The sequence below is a fragment of the Capsicum annuum genome, chromosome 6 (assembly GCF_002878395.1).
Source record: "Capsicum annuum cultivar UCD-10X-F1 chromosome 6, UCD10Xv1.1, whole genome shotgun sequence".
In the NCBI taxonomy this organism is placed as follows: Eukaryota; Viridiplantae; Streptophyta; class Magnoliopsida; order Solanales; family Solanaceae; genus Capsicum; species Capsicum annuum.
In genome coordinates this window covers 174,469,678-174,493,260 of record NC_061116.1, presented here as the reverse complement: position 1 = coordinate 174,493,260, position 23,583 = coordinate 174,469,678, and the positions used below count along the sequence as shown (strand labels likewise).

Here is a 23,583-nt window from a genome sequence, read left to right as displayed (position 1 = left end):
AATAAGAGAAATATTTCTTATCTTTTAAAATAGTATTTGTGGTAGCACAATCTATAAGATATATATCATCGTAACTAATTTTGGATCCAAATGATAATTGGAGAATTTCCATATTCTTCAAAAAAAGCATACTATAAGAAATTTGAAAAACTAACATAATAAATTGCATTATAAATTTAGAAATTAGAGATACACAGTACTTTAACAGAAAAACATAATTGCAAACAAAAGAAAACAATAACTTTCTTTATAATTTATTCTCCAATAAAGTGATCAATTCTTCAATTAATAGCCTCATAGAAATCTTCAACTCTCAAATGGGTAATATCTGAGAGTCCTTTAAAGTCATCATCTTTGTAAGCAAGGTTTGTCTCATTATCATTATATGTATTTGATGGAGCTGCTTCATCATCATCATCTCGAAAGGTCAAGTGCGCTTTCACGTCATTTTCTTTTCTTTTAAGGGAAGCTTGATAAAGTTTGACAAAATGATCAGGCGTACGATAAGCACGTACCCAATGACCTTTCATACTACATCGATGACAAATATTAACTTTACCCTTTGAAGAATTATTTTGAGAATCTTTATTATTTTCTTATTTATTTTTACCATTATGACGATAATTATTTCGTCCTCTGATAATAATTTTGCATTATTTCAAACTGATCATGCGCTGCTACAACATTCGCTTCAGGGAATGGAATAGATCCAGTAGGACGAGCTTCATGTTTTTTCATTAACAAAGTATTATTCTGCTCTGCCACAAGTAGGCATGTAATCAACTCAGAATATTTCTTAAATCCCTTTACACGATATTGTTGTTATAGCAATACATTAGAAGCATGAAAGGTGAAAAAAAATTCTCTAGTAAGCCCTCATCAGTGATGGTTTCTCCACATAATCTTAATATTGAACTTACTTTATGAATAATAGAATTATACTCAACTACGGTTTTAAAATCTTGAAACCGAAGATGTATCCAGTCATATTTAGCTTTCGGTGATATCGGTCCTTCAAGTTGGTCCATAATTCAAGTGGATCTTTCACAGTTAAATATTCAGCTTTTAATCCTTCGTGGAGGTGATGACGAAGAAAAATCATAGCCGTTGTCTTATCTTGACTAGATGCGTTATTTTATTGTTTAATAGTATCCCCAAGACCTTTAACGTCAAGGTGAATTTCAGCATCAAGGACCCATGATAAATAATTCTTTCCGATAATATCTAATACCACAAACTCAAGTTTCGATAAATTTGACATAGTGAAACTATCATAAAAAGATTAATAAGTTAGATATAATGATATTTTCAAAATAAAATAACTATCTCAAATAAGTTTAAATAGATCCATATATTGTTAATGAATTATTATCAAAAGTTGATTTCCTTTAGCAATTTATATTTTTATTTTCTGTGTGTTTAGAATCTGAAAATAAATAATTACAAAAAAATACGTACCTTATAAGGGATCTTGTGCTGATAACGTGCTGAGAATAAATACACTATAATAAACTAAAATGAAAAGGAAGGAGAGAGATGTATAGATATAAGAAAATGATTTTATTTTCTTTTTTGGTGTGTTTTTACAATGTAGTATGAAATACCTTTTATAGGCAATAGTATGTATAATAAGTGTAGTATGTGAATGATATCCACAAAAGAAATAACTTCTTTACATGCTACAATAGTATGTGTAGTATAGTATGTGAACATATATACAAAATAACTTATTTACAATAAATGGAAAATTATCAAAGCAACGGGATTTTTTGATCATCAAACAATTTCAAATGTGCAAGATATTGAAATCTCAATGCTTGTCCATTCTTTTGTCCCGTCTCACTGGATTTAGTGCTTAACTTGATGTTTTTTTTTTGACAGTGGATTTGGGGAACAGAAAATTGGGAAATATAGAGACATCATCAGGAACTACGACAAGAATGTCAAACGTGTAAAAGAATGGGCTCGAACATCCATTTTGAATTTACTAACTGTAAAAAGTTGTATAGTTTTGGCAGGCACAACTAAAAATGAAGGAATAACTGAATTACATTCTGCAACTAAATTAGTGTGGCCTATTCCTAACCTTTATTCCTGTCGTCCACGCTTTCAGGCAAATTAACTACTGCCTGCCCGTGGCTATTACCATAAACAACAATTGATTGTACATTGCCTCCCTTTCCCACTTCATTTGGTAGGAGGGATCCATCTCTAGTAAATTATATGTACATTAAGCCTCTGACCCTGGTGAAACTTTCTGGTAGCAATTATATTGGCCCAGTAATGAGACATCATCTTGAGACAAAGCTAATCTACCAGAACTCAGGTAGTGTAGACCAGCTCGTCCCCTGCAATTTTCAATTTGGATAGAACATAAGCATTTAGTTGCACTGCTGCACATTTTTTAAAAGTGCTTTTGAGAAATGCACCAACTGTATTTTGGTGGGATATGAAACATACCTTCTCTGTCTTCTATCAATGCTTTCTAATAACCGGGTAGTTCCAAATCTTGAAATTTGGCTCAATGAAGACAGATATTCATGAAATGAATCACCTTTCAGTGCAATGTGTGAGCGCAACGGGACAACAGACTGAAGTAAGTTGTATGCATTTGCCTCCACTTTGCTGAGGAACAATACAAGGCAACTCAGTAATATCACAGTAATTATCAACTGAACATAATAGCTAAACTAAAAATGTAGTCCTAAAAAGAAGTCAGATCAGTTACATTGTTGAGCAATCTTGGAATCTCAGGTAAATAATAGAAATGAACAAATCCAAAGCATGGATAGGGAACAATTAGTAGTGGTATATAATCAACAATTTTAAAAACTGAAAACATCTAAACTGAAAGTAGAATCCTTCCTCACCACACTAAAAATTTCCCTCGAAAATGTCCAATCTTCGTTGAAAAAGATTTGTAGTTTAATAACATACAGAAGCAGTTTTCTCCCAGAGAAAGCAGAACTCCTTGCAAGTCTATAGTTCTCTAATTCTTGTCCTCTTTTAGTGGTTTGTACATGTTTCTTCCTGCTCTCTATTTTTAAACAGCATACAACTCTACAGTAACAGAGATTGAGCATCAAGCTGAACATGTCTAAGCAGTGACCAGCAACAGAGACACCTTAAGTTAGAGAGCCCACTCGATTTTATACGCAATTTCTTGGAAGATACCCAACTACTTAGGACAAGCAACTTATAAGCAAAAATATAAGGGAAGAGGGGCATATGGTCCTATACCTTCTAAAGGAATGACAAATTCTCGGTAGCCTTAAATGCAAACTCTCGTGTTTTTCCCTACTCTGCCCCACCATCTTTCCCAGAGCCATTGTACTGTTGGTGGATGCCAACATCTCCCGGGTCAAATCCACCTCATATACAGATGAGGTGCTTGGTCCGAGAGAAGCAATTTCTTTCGCAAAAAAGCAAACTCCATGTTGAGCAAAAACTGAAAACATCTTCAACTGGTTATCATGCCAGTTATACGAATGTGATTCTTTGATAGGGATTACTGACAGCTCCAAAGAATCCTGCATGAGCACTTAAAAAGCATCAAAAACTGTGCCTGCAGTAACACAAAGGTAACGTATGTATCTAATAAACTACTTACGTGTAGGAGGTGATTGCAGTCAGTAAGTAATAAATCAGCCACTGAAATTAGATCACTCATTTCATGAGCAACATTAAGAATCTGAGAAGATTCTTTCTGCTCTGGGGTGATATACTGTTTCAGATCCAGGTAACCTTCACGAAGTCTTCTCCATGTTTCCTGTACAGAAGTATTCAGGTTAAGCTGCGCAGTAGACTTAAAGGATGTAGAAGTTTTACTGAAGTCCATACGGCTACACTCGTCCAACACCCGATATCCACTTGGAACATTCTCCATGCATCGTCCGTTAAAATGCTCAACGAGTTCTCCAGGAATTGATTTTTTTATTCTATCAGAACAACCAACCTCACCAGGAATTGATTTTGTTATTCTATCAGAACTACCAACCTCACCAGGAATTGATTTTGTTATCCTATCAGAACTACAACCCTGCAACTCCAGATACTCGGAAGATGGAAGAACAGTTTCATCAAGTTTCTCAACCTTGAGTGGATACATACTTGGAAGGGACAGAGTGCTACAATAATTTGCCTCAACTTTGACATCAACATCATTATATGACTCCGTAGTTGAAATTAATTCTGAACCAGCAGTAAGTTGAGTCTCAGGGATGAATGATGACTCTGGCACACAGGAGACATTAACAGACTTGCTTACGACATGCATAGTAGAATAATCAGTCGTCTCCAAGTAATTTCTTTTCAACCTTTTTGCTTTGAAATGAAGATTCTCAGTTGATAAACTGCAGGAGATTTCAGTGGCTGAAAAATGGGAGGGAGAACTGCATGCTGTTTCAATCTCTTCATTTACGGTATCAGGTTGATCTAAAGACAAGGGAACTCTGCTGCATTCCTCCTCCGAATCTGAAGACATAACTCTATCAAGTTTTCTCAGCATATTTCTACGAGTGAATGCAATTGGTGATTCAGAGGCATCAGAAAATTCTGAGTTAGAACCAAATATAGTACACTCATTGTGATCCTGAAACGAGTACAGCAAGCTCAACATCGCGTTCTTTTTTCCATTAACATTGTTTGCACCCATATCGTGATTCCTTGAATTGTTCTTTTCTGGAGTATTGATTAGCTCGTCTTCCTCAGCTTTCTCAGTTATCCAGTCGCTTTCTTCTTCTACCCTTATCGACTTTGTTATCTCCTCATCCACAAGTTCTGATAGTGGAGATGGCAAATCATCCCATGGGATAATTTTTGGTAGCAGCAGATGACCAGCATCTAGATCAAACTGAAGAGGACTATATCTCAGCTGCAGGTTACCACCTGGTCATAGTAAAAAAAAAACATCATGGAATTAAATGGGTTGAATAAAAATGTTAGGGTGAAGAAAACATAGGTTATAGCTTCAGTTTCATCATAATTTCATCATCAAGTTGTGAAGAATGAGAACTGTTCAGATACAGAGAGATTGCTCCTACATACTGATTTCTTTTTACCTTCCCTTTATGTGTATTAAACCATTAGATTTTGGCAATTGGTGAATGAACATCCCTTAAGAGGATCTAAACTAACTCATCTCTTCTAGTTAACTTGTCTTCAATTTGTAGAGGTATGTTCCCTTATTGGTTGAATCCTACTTAGTTTGATAATCTAGGTTGTTCTTTGATCTTCAAGAAAAGATTTGGGTCCTACACGCCAAGTTGGTGTTTAAGATTCTTACAAAGGTCTAGATTCCCCCCTTATTCTTCGGTTCTGTTCCAAGATTTCATCTGCATCTTTCTGTCTTGTTGCCCCATTGTTTCTACATTATTTCCTTTTGTCATTTTTCATTGCATTCAAGATGTGTAAGGTTTCATTAATAATAAAAGGCTTGAAGTTTTGATTGGCCAAAACTTAGTATTAAGCAAATCCTAAACAGATCACCTGATAATTTTTATGTCAACCTGCTATATATACAAATAGTGGTTATCAATGATTTCGTCATTACCAAATGAATGCACTGGTTTTAGAAGATTCACTTTACAAAATAACATGAAGCTTCAGAATTTTTGCTTGGCAACTTCTTCAGTTACCATTTCTCTTTTGCGATGGCAAAAAGTTATTCACCCAATCAACTATCCTAAAGCATGCATTAACTTGTTGATATTTGGTGAATTACCTTGCTCCAAAGTTTGGCCTTGACACCAGAACTGGAGATACATAATAGTTTTACGAATATCTCCTTGGCAATGATCTACAAACCGCTCTACCAGCATTGGGTGAATTTTAACTTGTTCTCCAGCACAAACCTGGAAAGAATTTATTTGATTAGCCAGATAAAGATAAATAGATATCAGGGAGAAACTAGCAAAAGGAACTACACCATGTGTGCAAGTCCAAGGAGCTCCTCCAAAGATGGCATCACAAAACACAACTTTAGCCTATCCAAATTGTTTGGGAGCACCGGATTTTGACCTATCACATCAGGAATAATCCTTAAATTGTGATACATAAGCTTAACAGATTATTGTATTTCAACCAGTTAACCCCCTTACTATTGCTAGTTAATATCATGGGCCGCTTTGCAGTCTCCGCAAGTTGTTGAATGGTAGAGACAAAACCACGGTCTTCACAGAGAGCAGTATCCACATCCTCAAAAAGAATTAGAGTCTTAGTTTCACCCTGATGATTAACAGTAATCTCCTCCCTGCAGACTTGTTTTCTTTGTACTCCAGAGGCGTTTGGAGCATTTTCCTCATCAGACAAAGGTATCGGTTCAATAACTCCACCGCCAGACACTAGTTTGTCTTCTGAATACACTAGATCTTTTTGCACCCTGAAACAAGAATAGAATAGAGAAGATGGAAGTAGTGCGTGTTAACTCATATAAGATTCAATATTCACTGTAGTCATAATTTGGTGCATACATGAAGCCAAATCCCATCACAGAAAAAAAGAAACAAATAAATTGACTACTTTGCATGATTTTCACCAAATTTGTCTGAGTTAGAAATTTGGTAAGGAATATCAACATTCATGGAGCATGTCAACTAACTTTTCTTGGAACAAGCATGACATGCTGAGAAATGGTCGAAGCACATTGTAAGAGGCCACTAAAAGGCTCTTCCCTCCCCAATCAGTGACTAATGAAATGCTTTCCCTAAAGGAAGATCAATCTCAGAAGTGTGTGCCAGCATGACTTGGAGGTTTAAGAATCTATAAGAATGTTAAATTAGTCCTTTAAATATGCATAGTACAAATCTAAGAAGGCCAGAACTAAATTTTGAAAATCATACGATAAGGGAACCCAAAAGTAAAAAACACGAACCATCACAAGAGAAAAGTTTCATCTTTAAATGCAAATACTTGAACTATTACCAAACAATGTACAGTAACACCCCCCCCCCCCAACCCACCCCAAACCAACCACAAAAAAAAAAAAAAAAGACACCCAAAAAAAAAAAACAAACAACACAAAAAAAAAAAAAAAAACAAAACCCCCCCCCCCCCCCCCCCCCAAAAAAAAAAAAAAGAAGGAAAGGAGTACAGAAACCGCTCTAAATATTGAGACATTATATATTAATAAAATTTTATAAGAATAAGTCCAAAAAAAAAAAGGAACAATCATATATCTTTAAAACGTTCTATCACAAACAAGTCCAAGAAACAAAAAAAATACTAGCATCCAGATATAGACAAACCGTTGAAGCCAGTGGGATTCTACAGCCTCCCCAAATCTCTGTTTTACAAGAGCACCATTTCGCCAATCTGATGCATTAACCTAGCAGGGCAACAGACCGAAAAGATAGTTATATAGATGATTGATTATTTGAAGAAACTCTTTTTAACAGTTTGGTCAGAATATGTCTGAGATCAAATCTTTAAAATGCTCCAAGACAAATACTGTAACAACATGCATCTACATTTTGCAAAGTGCAATTTAACGTCCATAAAATAGCGAATGTTTACAGCATTACCTCAATAACTTGAAATCCCTGTTCTTTAGCACAGGCGTAAATTGCGGCTGACTTCCCGCTCTGCATAATAACAATTAAACCAATAAAAATCTACTTCACGCATACTGAAGTAGGCTTGATTAAGCCTAGTCAAGATGACATTAATGGAACTATGGCAGAAGAAACTGCAAAAGTGACGTGAGTATTATCTCAGGATAAGTATCTATTTCCTACTGAAATGACTATGAAACTAAATGATGAAAATTGTTTTTTTTTTTTGATGACCAAATGATGAAAATCGATTTAGACAGTGTAAATGAATGATTTGACCCCAACATTGTTGAAAGTACTCCAACCTCCGATAAACAGGTCTTTCATTTACCTCCACTTTAGCCTAAGGTAGCTCTAAGAACTTCTTCCCAAGAAGAAATCATAAGACCATGCCTTGACAAATCCAATCAGTGACACTTTGCTAGAGGGGAACTACTAAGATTTACATGAATTTGCTAACCTGATAACGTCTTGTCTAATCTACACATAAGCTCGAAAAACTCCCAGGTGTTGTGTGCTTTCTACAACTCCAACACTGTTTATGTCATTCTAAGAGCTAACAGGAAAATGAAATTATATTGTGAAATAACTCCATGGGTTGTTGCTTTGTGAGCATGTCGAAATGTAACCTCTCAGAAAGATAGGATACTTATGATTAAGCTATTAATCAACAAGATCAATTTCTCGCTTCAACATCAACAACATACGCAGTGTACTCCCACAAGTGGTGGTGGTTGTGTGTGGGGGTGGGGGTGGGGGTTACACAGCCTTACCTCGACAGTAAGGAGCTTGTTTCTGATAGACGTCTCCAATTGTTTACAGTAGTGGTTAGTTGCAGTAGACTAGTAATTAATTGTTGCAAACTAGTAGTTATCTCCTTGTAGTAGTTATTTACAGTTTCTACTAGTTACTTCTTAGTAGTTGTTTTCAGTTTCTCATTCCAGCAATGTTAGGATATCATACCCTAGTCTCTAGGGGTAGTTATCTTATTAGTATTGTTTTCAGTTTCTCATTCCAGCATGGTGTTTATCGACTTGGAGAAGACATACGACAAAGTCCCTAGGGAAGTTCTTTGGAGGTGAGTGGGGTCCCGGTGGCGTATATCAGAGCAATCAAGGACATGTATGATGGAGCTAAGACTCAGGTAAGGACGGCGGATGGTGATTCTAAACATTTTCCTGTCCTGACAGGGTTACATCAGGGATCTACTCTTAGCCCGTTTTTGTTTGCTTTGGTGATGGATGTTTTGACGCCGCGTATTCAAGGCGAGGTGCCCTGGTGTATGCTTTTTGCAGATGATGTGGTTTTGATTGATGAGACTCGGGGGGTATGAGTGATAAATTAGAACTGTGGAGAGAGACTCTTGAGTCTAAAGGGTTCAGGTTAAGTAGGAGCAAGACCGAGTATTTGAAATGTAAGTTTGATGGCTCGAGGGAGGGGCATGACGTGGTAGTAAGGTCGGAGTCTCAGGTGGTGTGTAAGAGGGATAGTTTCAAGTATCTTGGGTCTATGTTTCAGGGGAATGGTGAGATTGACGAGGATGTCTCTCACCGTATCGAGGTGGGATGGATGAAGTGGAAGCTCGCCTCGGGGGTGTTTTTTGATAAGAAGGTGTCGCCCAAACTTAAAGGCAAATTTTATAGGGTGACAGTCCGACCGGCCATGTTGTATGAAGCAAAGTGTTGGCCAGTCAAGAACTCTCACATTCAGAAATTAAAGGTAGCGGAAATGTGGATGTTGCGTTGGATATGTGGGCTTACTAGGGGTGATAGAGTTTGAAATGAGACTATCAGAGAAAAGGTTGGAGTGGCTTAGGTGGAGGACAAGATGCGGGAGGTTCGTTTGAGATGGTTCGGACACGTGATGAGGAGGGGCACGGAGGCACCGGTTCGTAGGTGTGAGAGGCTTGCTTTGGATGGTTTCAGACGGGGCAGGGGTAGGCCGAAGAAGTACTGGGGAGAGGTGATTAGGCGGGACACGGAGCAGTTACGGCTTACTGAGGACATGACCCTAGATAGGAAGATCTGGAGGACGCGTATTAGGATGGAAGGCTAGTGCCATTTTGGGTAGGTAGGGTAGGGCATTACTTGGTGGGTGTAGTATTCTTATTATGATTTCTTGTTGCTTGTAGTATTACGATTGTTTACTAGTCTTTGTTTACTCTTTCCCTGTATGTGGCGTCTCTATGTTTTGTCTTGTTCCAGGTTTTTTGGTATGACTTTGATTACTATTCTTTGTCTTGAGCCAGGGGTCTATCGGAAACAGCCTTGCTACTTCCCGGGGAGTAGTGGTATAGATTGCGTACATCTTACCCTCCCCAGACCTCACTATGTGGGAATACACTGGGTTTGTTGTTGTTGTTGTATTTAAACTCCAGGTTTATTCAATGAAAGAGAAGGAGTAAAGTAAGTTTTTGAGTACTTCAAACTCAAGAGATTGCAGGTTCTCTCTTAATGAACCAACACCATAGGTTGAAAAAAGAAAACATCTTTCCAGACTCCTAATTCAGTCTACATTAAATCTGAATTTGTCTTGCAATGTCCCATAACTAGATCCATATCCGGGGACCATAACAACTTGGTATCAGAGTCGGGAGTTATGGGAGATCTAATTCAACATCAACTGGCACAATTAGTGAGCCTGTTCCAGGAGGAACGTGCAGCCAATTTAGCCAGACAGGGAGCAGTAAATGCTTGCTTAGATGCACTCTAAAAGGATTTAGCAGATTCAAAGGTCGATTCTGAATCCACTGAACATACCAGTCAGGATCGAGGTTGGAAGGGTAAAATGCAATAGGAGGGTCAGGATCAGAAACAGGAGGAAGTTCCATCATTCCTCATTATACAAGGTTAGATTTCCCATGATTTGATGGCCAACAGGACCCTTTGGGATGGCTGAACAGGTGCGAGCATTTCTTTCGACACCAGCAAACACCAGAAGAAGAAAGGATTGCATTTGCTTCTTTTCATTTGGAAGGAATTGCACAACTCTGGTTTCTTCCACTAGAGAAAGATATGCCCCAACGCACTTGGGATGAGTTCAAGCGTCAACGCAATCTTCGTTTTGGACCACAAATTAGAAGTCAAAAGTTAGGAGAATTGGCTAAAGTTACGTCAAGTAGGATTTGTGGTAGATTACCAAGAAAAGTTTGAGCAATTGGCTTCACGGGCTGGTACTCTAACACAAGCGCAGAAAATTGAACTTTACATTAGTGGTCTTGCGGATTGTATAGCAATTAAGGTAGAGTTGCATAATCCTCCAGATTTGGCTGCGGCGATGAGTTTATCCCGGCTTTATGAACACAAGGAACAACCCGTTTGTTCGCAACTGTTAGATGCTTGCAGATCAAAGATAGCAGATTTCTCACCTCAACAACAAGCCAGATTTGTGAAGAAACTGACCAGATCTGAGATGGAGGAAAGGCGACTTAAGGGACTTTTTTTCAAATGTGATGAACTGTTCAACCGAGGTCATCAATGCAAGAAACTATTCTGGATTGACTTTATAGACGATGAGGAAGAATTTGTTGAAAAAGAGGAAAATACCAATACTTTCCACATTTAGCGCTTGCGGACAAGCGCGATTTGAAGGAGGGGAGTAATGTTATCAGTTATAACTCCTTAGTCTCCAATGGTTTACAGTAGTAGTTAGTTGCAGTAGACTAGTAATTACTTGTTGCAGACTAGTAGTTGTTTCAGTAGTTATCTTCTTGTAGTAGTTATTTCTTAGTAATTGTTTTCAGTTTCTCATTCCAGCAATGTTAGGATATCATATCCTAGTCTCTCAGGGTAGTTATCTTATTATTATTGTATTTAAACTCCAGGTTTATTCAATGAAAGAGAAAGAGAAGATTATTAAGTTTTTGAGTACTTCAAACTCAAGAGATTGCAGGTTCTCTCTTAAAGAACCAGCACCATAGGTTGAAAAAAGAAAACATATTTCCAGACTCCTAACTCAGTCTACATTAATTCTGATTTTGTCTTGCAACGTCCCATAACTAGATCCATATCCGGGGACTGTAACATAGACCCTTGGCTCAAGTAAAGCATAACAAAATCAATTGTGGAAAGGAAATACAGTAGTGAAAACCTATTTCTCACGTATTAACCAGAATTAGGATCATACAAATGGACAGAGAGATGAGAACTCCAAGAGAAGATTTGCAATAGAAGAGTAGAAACTAGCTACATACCCCAACTGGTCCAGATACCAGGAGGACATTCTTCAGCTGTTCTTCATTTGTAGAGTCAGCTTCACTTTCACAAAGGCTGTCAGAGAACTCTTGAGGAGTACCGCTATCACTATGAATGCATGATTTACTTGTGCGAGAAGCTTTTTCATGCCAAAGATGCAGCCAATCACTTAAAAGTTTCACTGGCTCGCTATTACCACATACCTGCAAAACAAGATGTTGGAGATCATTTATCATACTGTATATGGACAATGTCAACATATGGATGAATGATCATCTTTTAAGACTTGTCTTCACCAACAAAGATAAATATTAACAGTGGTGATGTCCAAAATGAGATTCACCTGAAAAGCTCTCTCAGGCTGATATTTGTTTGTCCATAAACAACTTTTGGGCTGACTGGGACAGTTCTGGTAGTCAAACACTATCCTGAACATGAAAAAATAGTTGAGAGTAAATCAGCATTACAAAAAAGGGCAGCACCCATAATAGTAACACAAAATTCTGACAGCAGGCAAGAAGCAACATATATTTCAAATCAACAATCAAAAAGTTTCTTTTATCCTGTATAATGAACTATGATGTGCACCCATGTATAATTTCAGAATGTGATGGAAACGACCATGAATTACACACCACATACCAGCATTGTGATATAAGAAAGTTCATTTTCTAACTCTCATAGTTTTGGCAAGGGGTAAAAGAATGGATTTAAGATACTAGAGAATATGTCATGTGAAAGTAATTGCCAAGGAGACCAAAAAGGTAGCAAGTTCAGCTCCATCAACATCACGTATGGTTTTCTTTCATTCTTTATTATGGTTTCCTATCCCACTATCCGTCGGTTAAAGTAGCAATCCCAATTTATTTATTTATTTATTGAGAAAGGTTGTTGTATTCATCAACATTAAGGATATGTTGGAGACCTGCAAAAATTGGTTCCCAACAAAACAGAAAAAAGTAGATCACAAAAATCCTAAAATTTATGTAACTTCTTCTTTCCCTTCTTCTTTACACCAAAAATAAAAAGTAGTCAAGCAGTTCCATTGACTCTCTCTGTTAGATTAGCTTTGTTTTCATATTTCAAAGCATCTGCTATTTCTCTCCATCCAAATTGACCACCAAATGCATGATGGTATTATACTCCGCCACTTTTTCTGAGCTTTGCTTCCCCTTCTTCTGATCCAGCAACTGAGTAGGTCTGCTGTATGCTCAGGCATAATCCAACTCAGTCTGTGTTGGGAGAAGAGATTCCACAGCTGTGTTGTCACTCTGCAAAGAGGGACAGATGATTGTTGGTATCCTCAGCCTCATTGCAAAGAGAAGATCAAGAGGCTATCAGGAAGCCTCTCCTTTTCAGTCTCTCATGTGTGGAAATGCTCTTCTTGGAACCAACTAAGAGAAGCATTTTATCTTGGTTGGAACCTTATTTCTCCAGATCTGTTTCCAGCGGCCAGACTTGCATCCTTGTTGCTTTTTCACTTCCTTAACATCTAGTCTGTTGACAGAAAGGATTCGATCTCTAGAGCGCTGGATTCGATCTCTAGAGCGCTTCCATACGATAAGTCCTGCTCTGTTGATAACCCTTTGCATCCAATGTTAGTCATTCAGTTTCTCACTGTGTATTTTCTTTTAAATTAAATGTTCTCACTGTGTATTGTTTGATGTATCTCACTGTTCTTGAATGTAAAGTTTTCAATAATATTAAATGGCTCTCTAGAAGGGCTTTTAGTCCTTGAAGAAGATTGAGACATTCAGAGTTGCAACAACTACAGGGGTATTAAGTTGTTAAGAAACACTATGAAGATTTGGGAGATGGTGGTCGAGCGAAGGTTGAGGAGGATCGTGTCTATTTCTGAAAACCAGTTTGGATTTATGCCTGGTCACTCGACAATGTAGGCAATTCACCTTATGCGGCGACTAGTGGAGAATATAGGGAAAGAAAGAGGGACTTACACATGGTGTTCATCGATTTGGAGGCATAAGACAAAGTCCATAGGGAGGTTCTTTGGAGATTCTTGGAGGCTAGAGGGGTCCCTGTGGCATACATCAGATCGATTAAGGACATGTATGATGAAGCGAAGACTCGAGTGAGGACGGTGGGAGGAGATTCAGAGCATTTTCCTGTCTTGACAGGGTTGCACCAGGGATTAACTCTTAGCCCGATTTTATTCGCCTTGGTGATGCATGTTTTGACTCGGCGTATTCAAGGAGAGGTGTCTTTGTGTATGCTATTTGCGGATGATGTAGTTTTGATTGATGAGACTCGGGGGTGTTAATGATAAATTGGAGGTTTGGAGACGAATCCTGGAGTCTAAAAGGTTTAGGTTGAGTAGGATCAAGACGGAGTACTTGGAATGCGAGTTTAATGACGTGAAGCATGAGGATGAGGTGGTAGTGAAGTTGGATTTCCAAGGTGGTTGTTTGTAAGAGAGATAATTATAAGTATCTAGGGTCGATGATTCAAGGGAATGGAGAGATTGACGAGGATGTCACTCACCGTATTAGGGTAGGGAGGATGAAATGGAGGCTCACACCGAGTGTTTTGTGTGATAAGAAGGTTCCCCTCAAGCTAAAAGGCAAATTCTATAGAGTGGCAATCCGTCCGGCCATGCTGTATCGAGCAGAGTGTTGGCCAGTCAAGAATTCGCACATCCAAAAGTTGAAGTAGCAAAAATGAGGATGTTTGTTGGATGTGTGGACTTACTAGGGGAGATGGGGTTAGGAATGAGACTATTCAGTAGAAGGTGAGAGTGGCTTCGATGGAGGACAAAATGCGGGTAGTTGAGATGGTTTGGGCATGTTATGAGGAGGGGCACTATTGCCCCAGTTCGTAGGTCCGAGAGATTGGCTTTGGATTGTTTCGGGTGGGGTAGAGGTAGGCTAAAGAAATACTGGAGGGGGGTGATTAGACGTGACATGGAGCAGTTACAGCTTACTGAAGACATGACCTTAGATAGGAAGGTATAGAGGATGAGAACTAGGTCAGAGGGCTAGTGCATGTGGGTGTAGCCTTGTTAGTAGTCATAGGGCTTTGTGCATAGGTTGGAGTTTCTAGCTAGGAGGGTTTGGGTGCGGTGTGTGCTTTCTGTTTGATAGTGTATAGTAATACTTTGTGGGTATTTTATTTTTGTTATTTCATCTTGTTTCATGTTTTATTATGCCTTGGTTTACTGTCTTTTTGTCCTAAGTCAGGGGCCTATCGGAAACCTCTCTATCTCTTCAGAGGTAGTGTATGGACTGCGTACATTTTACCCTCCCTAGACCCCACAATGTAGGAATACACTGGGTATGTTGTTGTTGTTGAAGAAGATTGAGACGGATCCCTTTCTCCCTTCCTATGTTTGCTAGTGATGGAAGTTTCCCATCTAATTCTAAGAAAAGCAAAACTGGGATGAATTAAAGGATTCAAAGAAGGGAATGACACTAAAATTTCGCACTAATTATATGTTGATGATACCTACGTGCTATACGATGGTGACGAGGAACAATTACTACACTCAAAGGTGAAACTACTAGCCTAAATCTGACCAAATGCAGCACTTGAAGGCAAAATGAATCTGACCAAAATCAGTATATTTTTGGCAAATGTCGACACATAAAGATGATGCCACTGGAAGAAGACTTACCCTGAGTAATAGTGTATTTGATGGGATTCCACCTACTTGATATTTTTTTGTTATCCATCCCTTCACAAGTTGAACAAAACAAGTGGTGACTTGTGGGAAGGAAAGAGAATATGTTTCATGAGATGGTCCACAATTGTTGAGGAAAAAGGGAACGGGGGCATCGGAGTCAAAATCCAGAGGTTCCAAAACAAGAAATTGTTCTTCAAAGAATTGGAGTTACAATAAGAATAGGAAGGAATAATAGAAGAGTGGAAACAATTAGATGTGGAAAAACTGATCACTGGTAAAATAAAATATTGACTACTTCGTATGGGATTACATCATTGAGGTCTAAAGTTATATAGGAGTTGCTGGATAAAACAGGCTGAGTGTGTGGAATGGAGGAAAATTATAAGGCTGTAGCCTGTAGATATATGAATATTTGGAAGATCCACATTGAAAGAGATGATGCCAATTTATATAATACTGTAACTGACAAAAAAATGCATAAACAAAGAATGATGTTCGGGAAATGGGTGGCGACTACAATTTAGGAGAAGCTTCAAGGATTGCGAAAAAAAAAGTTGATCTGTTATTGCAGAAGACGGAGACAACAATTCTGGAAAGAATCAGGAAGATTCTGTAGTATGGACAGGCTGTAAGGATGGCAGATTCACAGTTAATTCCCACTATATAATCCTGTTGAAACAGGAGAATGGGTGCAGAGACTCACTGGCAAATAGAGAATATTTGGAAGACAAGACCCCTTACAAAAGTTGCATGCTTTGGGAGAATTGCAACATGGTGCCTGTCACCTCAGCAAAACTTGGTAAGATTTGTTCCATTTTTATGAATATTTTTGAATGGGTAATGCTAGGAGATTCAAAGCGAACTCTGAACTCTCAACAGCTGGCAAGGACAGGGATCGGGAAAGAAACAAACTTGGAGCAATATGTTTTTGTGCATAATTTGGACAATAGGGTTAGAAAGCAATCTTAGGTCTCTTCTTTTTAGTATATATGGTGTCAGGGACAGCTCACATGTAACTCGACTATTCAACAAAGTACCTGTTACTTCTCACCAGCAAAAGTACCTGGTCACTTTGCTACCAAAGCTTAGACATACGGGAAGAAATCGCCTTATATTTTTTGTCTTCACTGTTATTTGAACTATGATGTACAAGGTATTTATTCACTTCATTGAACACTAGGTCACACCCTTGGATGCAATAATATTTTTTTGAACTGGTAGGTATATTATTGGAACAAACCACAAAGCACTAAGAAAGTACTCTGCAGGTACAAGTCAGAATCCTTAGATTATCATATGCTCCAAGGGTGTGGCCTAGTGGTCAATGAAGTGGGTTGAGCACCACCAGATCACAGGTTCAAATCCCATCAAAAACAAAGCACTAGGTCATTTCTTCCCATCTATTCTAGCCTTGGTAGACAAAGTTACCTGATACGAGGTGACAGGCTGACAGATATCCCGTGAAATTAGTCGCGGTGCGCACAAGATGGCCCAGACACCATTTCTATCAAAAGATGAAAAAAACAAATATATATATATATATATATATATACATATATATATTATCTAGAGTACAATCTTCATAATTTATAACTTTGGAGCAAGGGAAAACATTGTAAATGAGACGGGGAATGTTCTGGACTTGATAGTCTCGTTAGCATATAGTAGGAGCTAAGTCCAGCTTTTAATACATACATAGTATGTTAGTACCTCCTGGATACTATCTATTAACTAAAATTACATCAATTATCAAATAAAAAAGGAAGGCCTTCATCATTTACACTACTTATCCCCTCAACCATCTTTTCACCTCAGACAAAAACGGTGCACATTCAAAAAACTTAAGATATCTCATCTTAATAATATGGAAACCTGTTTGCTCCATCAAGATCATACACATCCTTACCTTTCTTGAAGAAATCTGCCTTGCTTCTTGGTATCTGAACTGTTAACGTTATGTTGGAGGGAGTCCCCTACATTTTCCTACAATTATCCAACCCACAGGTATTATGTGATGATCAGACAAAAAATATAGGAAATGTAATCTCACTTGTTGACTAGAATGTAAAGCCTTTTACTTTTTCTGTATCTCTAAAAGCAGGAATGTAGAATGATGCAACAAGTCAAATCAAAATACCGACTTAAAAATAATTACCAACTCAGAGTAATAATGCTCACTAGAAACAATTATATTTTCCACACATCAGCATAATCAATATGATTTCAAAACAAGGCTGTATCAGAGCATACCACTTCCGCATTTTTTAGCTGCTCAAAGTGGTTGACTTGTTCCTCAGCAACTATGGATAATGCTGAATGATATAATTTTGTTTCTCTACACGAATGATCAGAAAACACTTCATCTTGTGAAATAGCATGTTGGTTCTGTGCAGTATTGTTTTGATGTGACAGTGTTTTCTTTGGATGAGAGATACACGACATGTTATCAAATTGTAGAGAGCTGACGGAATCTTCGGAGAGTGAAGAGCTTCCAAATTCTAGCACAACATCAGCATCGAGAAAACAAGCTTCAGAAAAAATCCAGTCACCCCAATCAAAGGCAGTTTCATCCTCCTGCAAAGGGAAATCTTATATTCCATCCAAGATGAAGAACTGGACAATTATTAGAAGAGTAGTTTACGAGACAGCCATGTTAAAACAATGTATAATTGAGAATGAAGACACCATACCTTAACTAATTCAAATACATGAATGGGGCTGAACGTAAGGCTTTTCCCCTCTCCCTCAGAAGAGTACCAGTTACTCTCCGCATCAATCACTTCTTGGCTCTTCTTACCCATTTTCAAGGATTGAAAAAAAGGATGTATTTGTTTTCCCGCATATCTGCGGGAATTTTCCTGGTGAAAGCAAAGAAATTTACAAAGAGGCAAACAGAACTGTGGCTTCAGTTGTGTGATACTATGAAAATGAAAAGATCCATATTCTGCAAAATCTAGAAGAAAGAAACATCAAAACAGAGCAGATATCACAGAAAATCAAAGAACATTTACAAGAAGCATAACGCGATCCATCATTAAGTGCTACAGAAATGAAAATATGATCAGAATCATCATAACTCAACCACACATAACATCATGCTTTTTGTATCGCAGAAGAAATGAATAATAAGAAAGTTCTAACTTAACAAGGTACACAATTTATACGTAAACAATATATAAACTTCAACTAACCTCAGCTGTCTTTTTAGCCTCCATTCGGAGATCGGGAATAGAGTGTAACATTGATTCATCCTGCATAAGGTTACGTGGAACCAAACATGCTTCTGTCAATCCATTGATCTGCATATTTTTTCTTGCTTTATTATCCATTTGGCATTTCTCAGGTGTCGACCTAGCAAGCTTCTTCTTCGACCGAGGAGTCCTCTTATCTTCCAAACAGTATTTAGTCAGAAGCAATAAATTCCCAGCAACAGTTAAAGCATGCAATTAGTAGGCGTTCGGACAAAGATTTCAAATATATATTCACATTATTGGAATTGTTGTTGGAGTTGAAGATGAAGTTGAGTTTGGTTATACACTTTTTGCAAAGAAGAGAAGAGAACACTTTCTTTGGAATTTATGAAGATGGAGTTGGAAAACAAACACTGACTTTGAAGTAAACTAAAAATTATTCTGGAAAAAAAATTAATTCTCATGGTCAAATAGCTCTAATCTTCACATCTGAGGACAACCTCTGAAAGACAGAAAAGTTTATAGCACAAATGTCTCATAAAAAGATCTCTAGCCTACATTCAACCTGTAGAGGTAAATGATGGAAGAGAAACAGATCAAGCCCTGTTGCCTGAAATTGCATGTAAAAGAGGATTTGCCAATTCTGATATGCTTAAGGAAAAAAACATCAACCATGTTTGTCTTAATCCTATTGACCTTTTCTGGTACGTTGAGAGAATGGCGAAGGGAGAATCTTAGTGGGAACTATGTTATCTTGGAATTCAAGATCATCTTTAGTAACCATGTGAAACTAGCTAATCTTTTGAATAATCATATGTATAAATCCTTCGGTCCTCCCTGTCTTGTGCAGATGATGTTATTAGTGAATATTTGTTTGTCTTTACTATCCAGGGAAACAAAACACAAAAATGAAAAGAAAAATCAAAAAAAAAAAAGGAAAAAGAGGGGAGGAAAGAAATTCCAGATATTTGGCAGAAGTGGTAGTTCTAGGAGGACGAAGAATGAGAAAGAAAGAGGAGGCTGGGGAATCATCATCTTGTATTCTTTTGTATGAGGCATGGAAGAAGCTTGGTTACCAATGATAGGATATCAAATGATTTAAGCTTCTATAATACAGAAAACTATTAACTACACATTAGAAGTCAATGCAAAGTACTTTGTCATATCTTAACAAAAGCTGGGAGCTTGAAGAACTGTTTGCACAAGACATGAAAGATGAAAAACAATCATACTAAGCTAGCAGTTTTTTTCCATACATGAAGATAAACTTCTAGCACTCTGTAGAATGATCCTGTTGCGGACAATACAAAAGCATACTTCAAAATTCCCTTATTGCCTTTTCTTTTTGTGTCATACAATGTCTGATTATGTCTTCAGTCTTCTATATAAGATTTTAAAATGGGATTCAATGCATCTACAGTCCCTTATCATCTTTTTATCCCAAGGCAAAACCCAGTCTTTCTTTTTTTAACTTGGTAACTTTCAAAGCAAATCCCATTCTAAATTATTACATGATGTTAAATGTCCTCCTAAGAACTTCATTTCAATCTGACAGGAACAATGAAAATTGCAGCATCAAGAGTGCATGCTACTTTCTTAAGGACTTCCATTGCATAATCTATCTTGTACCTCTTTTTAAAAATTTATAGGCACAAGATTATGCTAGAGTTTCTTAACCAAACATATAATGCCGTAGTTTTATTTCTTAATCAAACATATGATGACTTAGTTGAGTGAAAGATAATTATTAACAAAATAATTGAAGGAAAACGAGAAATGCATACTTGCAATAAACTCAGGAGGTGAGCAAGTTTTTTGGATCTTTTCAGGCGATTCAGAGTATAGCTGCTCAGTTTGCTGCCTCTTTTGATTCTTTTTCTCTGAACGCTTTAGAAAGAAATCATTTTCTGCAAGAAAAGAAGTATAAATAAGTGACAAAATGTGTCATTCTTTCCGTTAATTAGCAAGAAATCTATCATTCTTTCGCCTTCAGCATTAAAGAATTCAACAGAGGAGAAGGAATTTATTCTTTCATTGTTTCTCAATATGGTATCTATAATCTTCTCTCCCCTTCCCAGCCCCACCTTTATTGTAGTATGGACAAGATATGGAACGAACTTTTAAGCAATTCACTTACTGATAATAACTGGAGAATCTCCATCAGGCATTTCCTTGCTTGAAGTTTCTCTACCATTTACAGCAACCTGAATTATAAAGCAGACAGATAAAATCAAAGACAGTGTTGTACAACCTTTTCTATGCTTTTTTCTATGCCAGATTTTACTCTTCTCTTTACTTAATTGGATAAATAAAAAATCTGATATGCAGAGAGGCGTCGATCATAGGAGACCACTATATGCACACAAAAATGGACAACAGATAGGTAAATGTGACTGAGAAGGACACAACTAATGAGGACGGTCGTTTTTTTTTCTTTTTTGTGGCCATGTTGCAGACAATGGGAAAAAAAATCCCTATGCAACCAAGAGTGTGGGGTAACAATTGATGGAGCTGGAAAGAATTCACGTGAGACAGAGTAGTAGCAGAAAAGCCAAGTAATTGCATCCTATATGCTTAGTCTTAGTTAATAGAGTTACCCTACTCCGGTATTGGTGAGAGAATGTAGGTACCTAGTGGAATACTTGATGTGTCAACAAGCTAGCCGGACACTACCATGGGTATCCAAAAAGAATACAGAATACAATGTTTTTCAATATAATAATGGTGGTGCAGTTCAATATAATAATGGTGGTGCAGAGGATTTAAAGCAGACCTTCATTAATAAGTAGTCCTCAGAACCCCATTGCATTGAACTAACCAAAAGGGCATCCCGCTAGACCAAAGCTTCCGCTATGCGCAGGGTCCAGGGAAGGGTCTGATCACAAGGATCTATTGTATGCAGCCTTACCTTGCATTTCTGCCAGAGACTGTTTCCAAAGCTTGAAACCATGACCTCCCGGTCACATGACAATTGACACCAACTTTACCAGTTACTCCAAGGCTCCCCTTCAATATAAAATAGAAATTTTAAAAGGTCCTATACGAGTCCAAAAACAAGGCCATATTTGAGCTAGAAAACTAACTTCCAAAGATAGTTCAACAACAACCAAGTATAATCCCACAACTGGACTCTGGAGAGGGTAGAGTATACCGTACCTTATAGACCCTCGGCTCAAGGAAAAGCATATGGACTTCTAATTCACTTTTCTTAAAACTTACACTATTAGTAGTACTTTCAACATTATAAAATCCTAATGCTAATTCCTTCACATTGATGTAAGCAAAAACAATCCCCCTAAAATCAGCTAAACTAGCACTCCAAGTACTAATAGCAAAAAAATCCACCTTCTTAAACCTAACACTATTATTACTTCTCACATTACTAAATCCTAACGCTAATCCATTCACATTGCTCCAATCAAAAAAAAAAATCACGTAAAATCAGCTTAACTACCACTCCAGGTTAAATAAACTAGCCAAAAAATTCACCTTCTTAATTAAACCTAGCACTATTATTACTTCTAACGTTACAAAATCCAAATGCTAATGCGTTCACATTGATCAAACAAAAACGATTTCCCTAAAAGCAGCTTAACTAGCACTCTAGGTAATAAACTAGAAACAAAATTCACCTTTTTAGAACTGGCACTATTATTATTACTTCTAACATTACAAAATCCTAACACTAATCCCTTCACATTGCTCCAATCAGAAACAAAATTATTGTAAAACCAGCTTAACTAGCATAACAAATTAGCAACAAAATTCACCTTCTTAAACCAAGCAATACTAGTACTTCTAACCGTACGAAGTCGTAATGCGAATTCGTTCACATTGGCCCAATCTAAAACCATAAAATCAGCATAACTATCACTCAACAAAATTCACCTTCTTAGAAGCTCTTGAGTTACTGTGCGGCGTTGTCGCCTTGGGATTTCTCTTCTTTCTCGGCTTTGGTTTCCCCTTATTCCCGTTCTCTTGACTCGCACACCTCTCTTCCTCCTCTGCATCCTCTTCTTCTTCTTCTTCTACTTCAGCTCCTCCTTTAACTGGAATCTGCTTCGCACTATTTGGAAACAGCGTCGACTGTACTAGCTTGTGCCTCCTACCAAATCCTTCAACCTCCTCCATCCGATCAGCTTTCCTTGGAGTTCTGGGAATTACTTTTACCCTTGATTTTGAAGAGAGGGTTCCCCTACAATTTGGATTTGGACTTGGACTTCCCTTTTTGATGCTCGATTGTGGGGCCCACTTGGTGATTTATTGAAAACAAGGGATTAGGTAACCGGTGTAGGCGGTAGCAGGTTACCTGTGGTTGCGATTTCCCGCGATTTTACCCGGAATTCCGTTCAGATTTCCCGCCCTCAGTTGAACTGCATTTAATTAATTAATTAATTAATTATTATGTTAAATATTCATCACTGATTTTAAAAAATCTGGACACGTCAACTTTTAAACCAAGCTACTTACTTTTCACCAAGAAAATTTAAATTATATTGCTTAGAAATTATGAATTCGGACGATCAAATAGAAAGTAAATATTTGCGATGATTGATCATTATTATGATTAATATTGACTAATAAAAATAAAATATTAAAATTATTAGTCATGGATTACAAGATCAAACTACAAAACAATAAAGGCGTCACACATGGTGCATTATGTTCTCCTCGTACATGGGATATGAGGAGCAAAAGATATATAATTGACTATACAAATAATACATCAAAATCCCTTAAACTTGTCTGCTTAATTCATTTTAGCACTTGAATTAAATTTTTATTTATTTACCCCATTAATATCTTTAAAGTGAGTTAATTACAACCCTAACGCTGACGTGACATTTTTTTTTAAAAGAAAAAATGCGTGAATATTTTTTACAGAAAATACTAATATTTTATATAGAGAGAAAGAGAAAAAAAAAATTCCTCCTCTTCTTCACCCATCCCCCCCCCCAACCCCCCCAAACCCCCCCCCCCCCCCCCCAACTCCTTCTTCACCAAATCCACCA

At 37.5% G+C, this 23,583-nt stretch overlaps 1 protein-coding gene across 2 annotated transcripts; it reads right to left on the bottom strand.

The window, feature by feature from the left end:
• Window positions 1-1,748: 1,748 nt before the first annotated feature.
• LOC107872989 lies at window positions 1,749-22,800 on the bottom strand. Of its 2 annotated transcripts, XM_016719675.2 has the most exons (18): window positions 22,460-22,800; window positions 20,709-20,775; window positions 20,356-20,478; window positions 18,572-18,768; window positions 18,071-18,238; window positions 17,631-17,954; window positions 17,287-17,363; window positions 12,087-12,171; window positions 11,743-11,946; window positions 7,521-7,580; window positions 7,245-7,324; window positions 6,099-6,379; window positions 5,927-6,018; window positions 5,723-5,852; window positions 3,611-4,887; window positions 3,241-3,530; window positions 2,461-2,625; window positions 1,749-2,348 (listed from the first exon to the last, which is right to left on the bottom strand). In XM_016719675.2, exons 1-18 carry the CDS (start codon window positions 22,700-22,702, stop codon window positions 2,231-2,233), a joined length of 3,981 nt encoding a protein of 1,326 aa, XP_016575161.2. In that variant the 5' UTR covers window positions 22,703-22,800; the 3' UTR covers window positions 1,749-2,230. The 2 variants fall into 2 exon arrangements, with proteins under 2 accessions (XP_016575161.2, XP_047269507.1); XM_047413551.1 differs by lacking the exons at window positions 20,709-20,775; window positions 22,460-22,800 and having other exon boundaries at window positions 18,572-18,763; window positions 20,356-20,475.
• Between the last annotated feature and the right edge of the window lie 783 nt (window positions 22,801-23,583).

What these genes read in the sequence shown, in the direction of transcription:
- LOC107872989 (XM_016719675.2), bottom strand. Translation starts at nt 22,702, where the DNA reads ATGGAGGAGGTTGAAGGATTTGGTAGGAGGCACAAGCTAGTACAGTCG. An exon ending in AGCTAAAAAATGCGGAAGTG is followed by an intron (nt 17,364 to 17,630) that starts GTATGCTCTGAT and finishes GGATAATTGTAG; the next exon opens with GAAAATGTAGGGGACTCCCT. An exon ending in ATTTGTCATTCCTTTAGAAG is followed by an intron (nt 2,626 to 3,240) that starts GTATAGGACCAT and finishes ATTGTTCCTCAG; the next exon opens with CAAAGTGGAGGCAAATGCAT.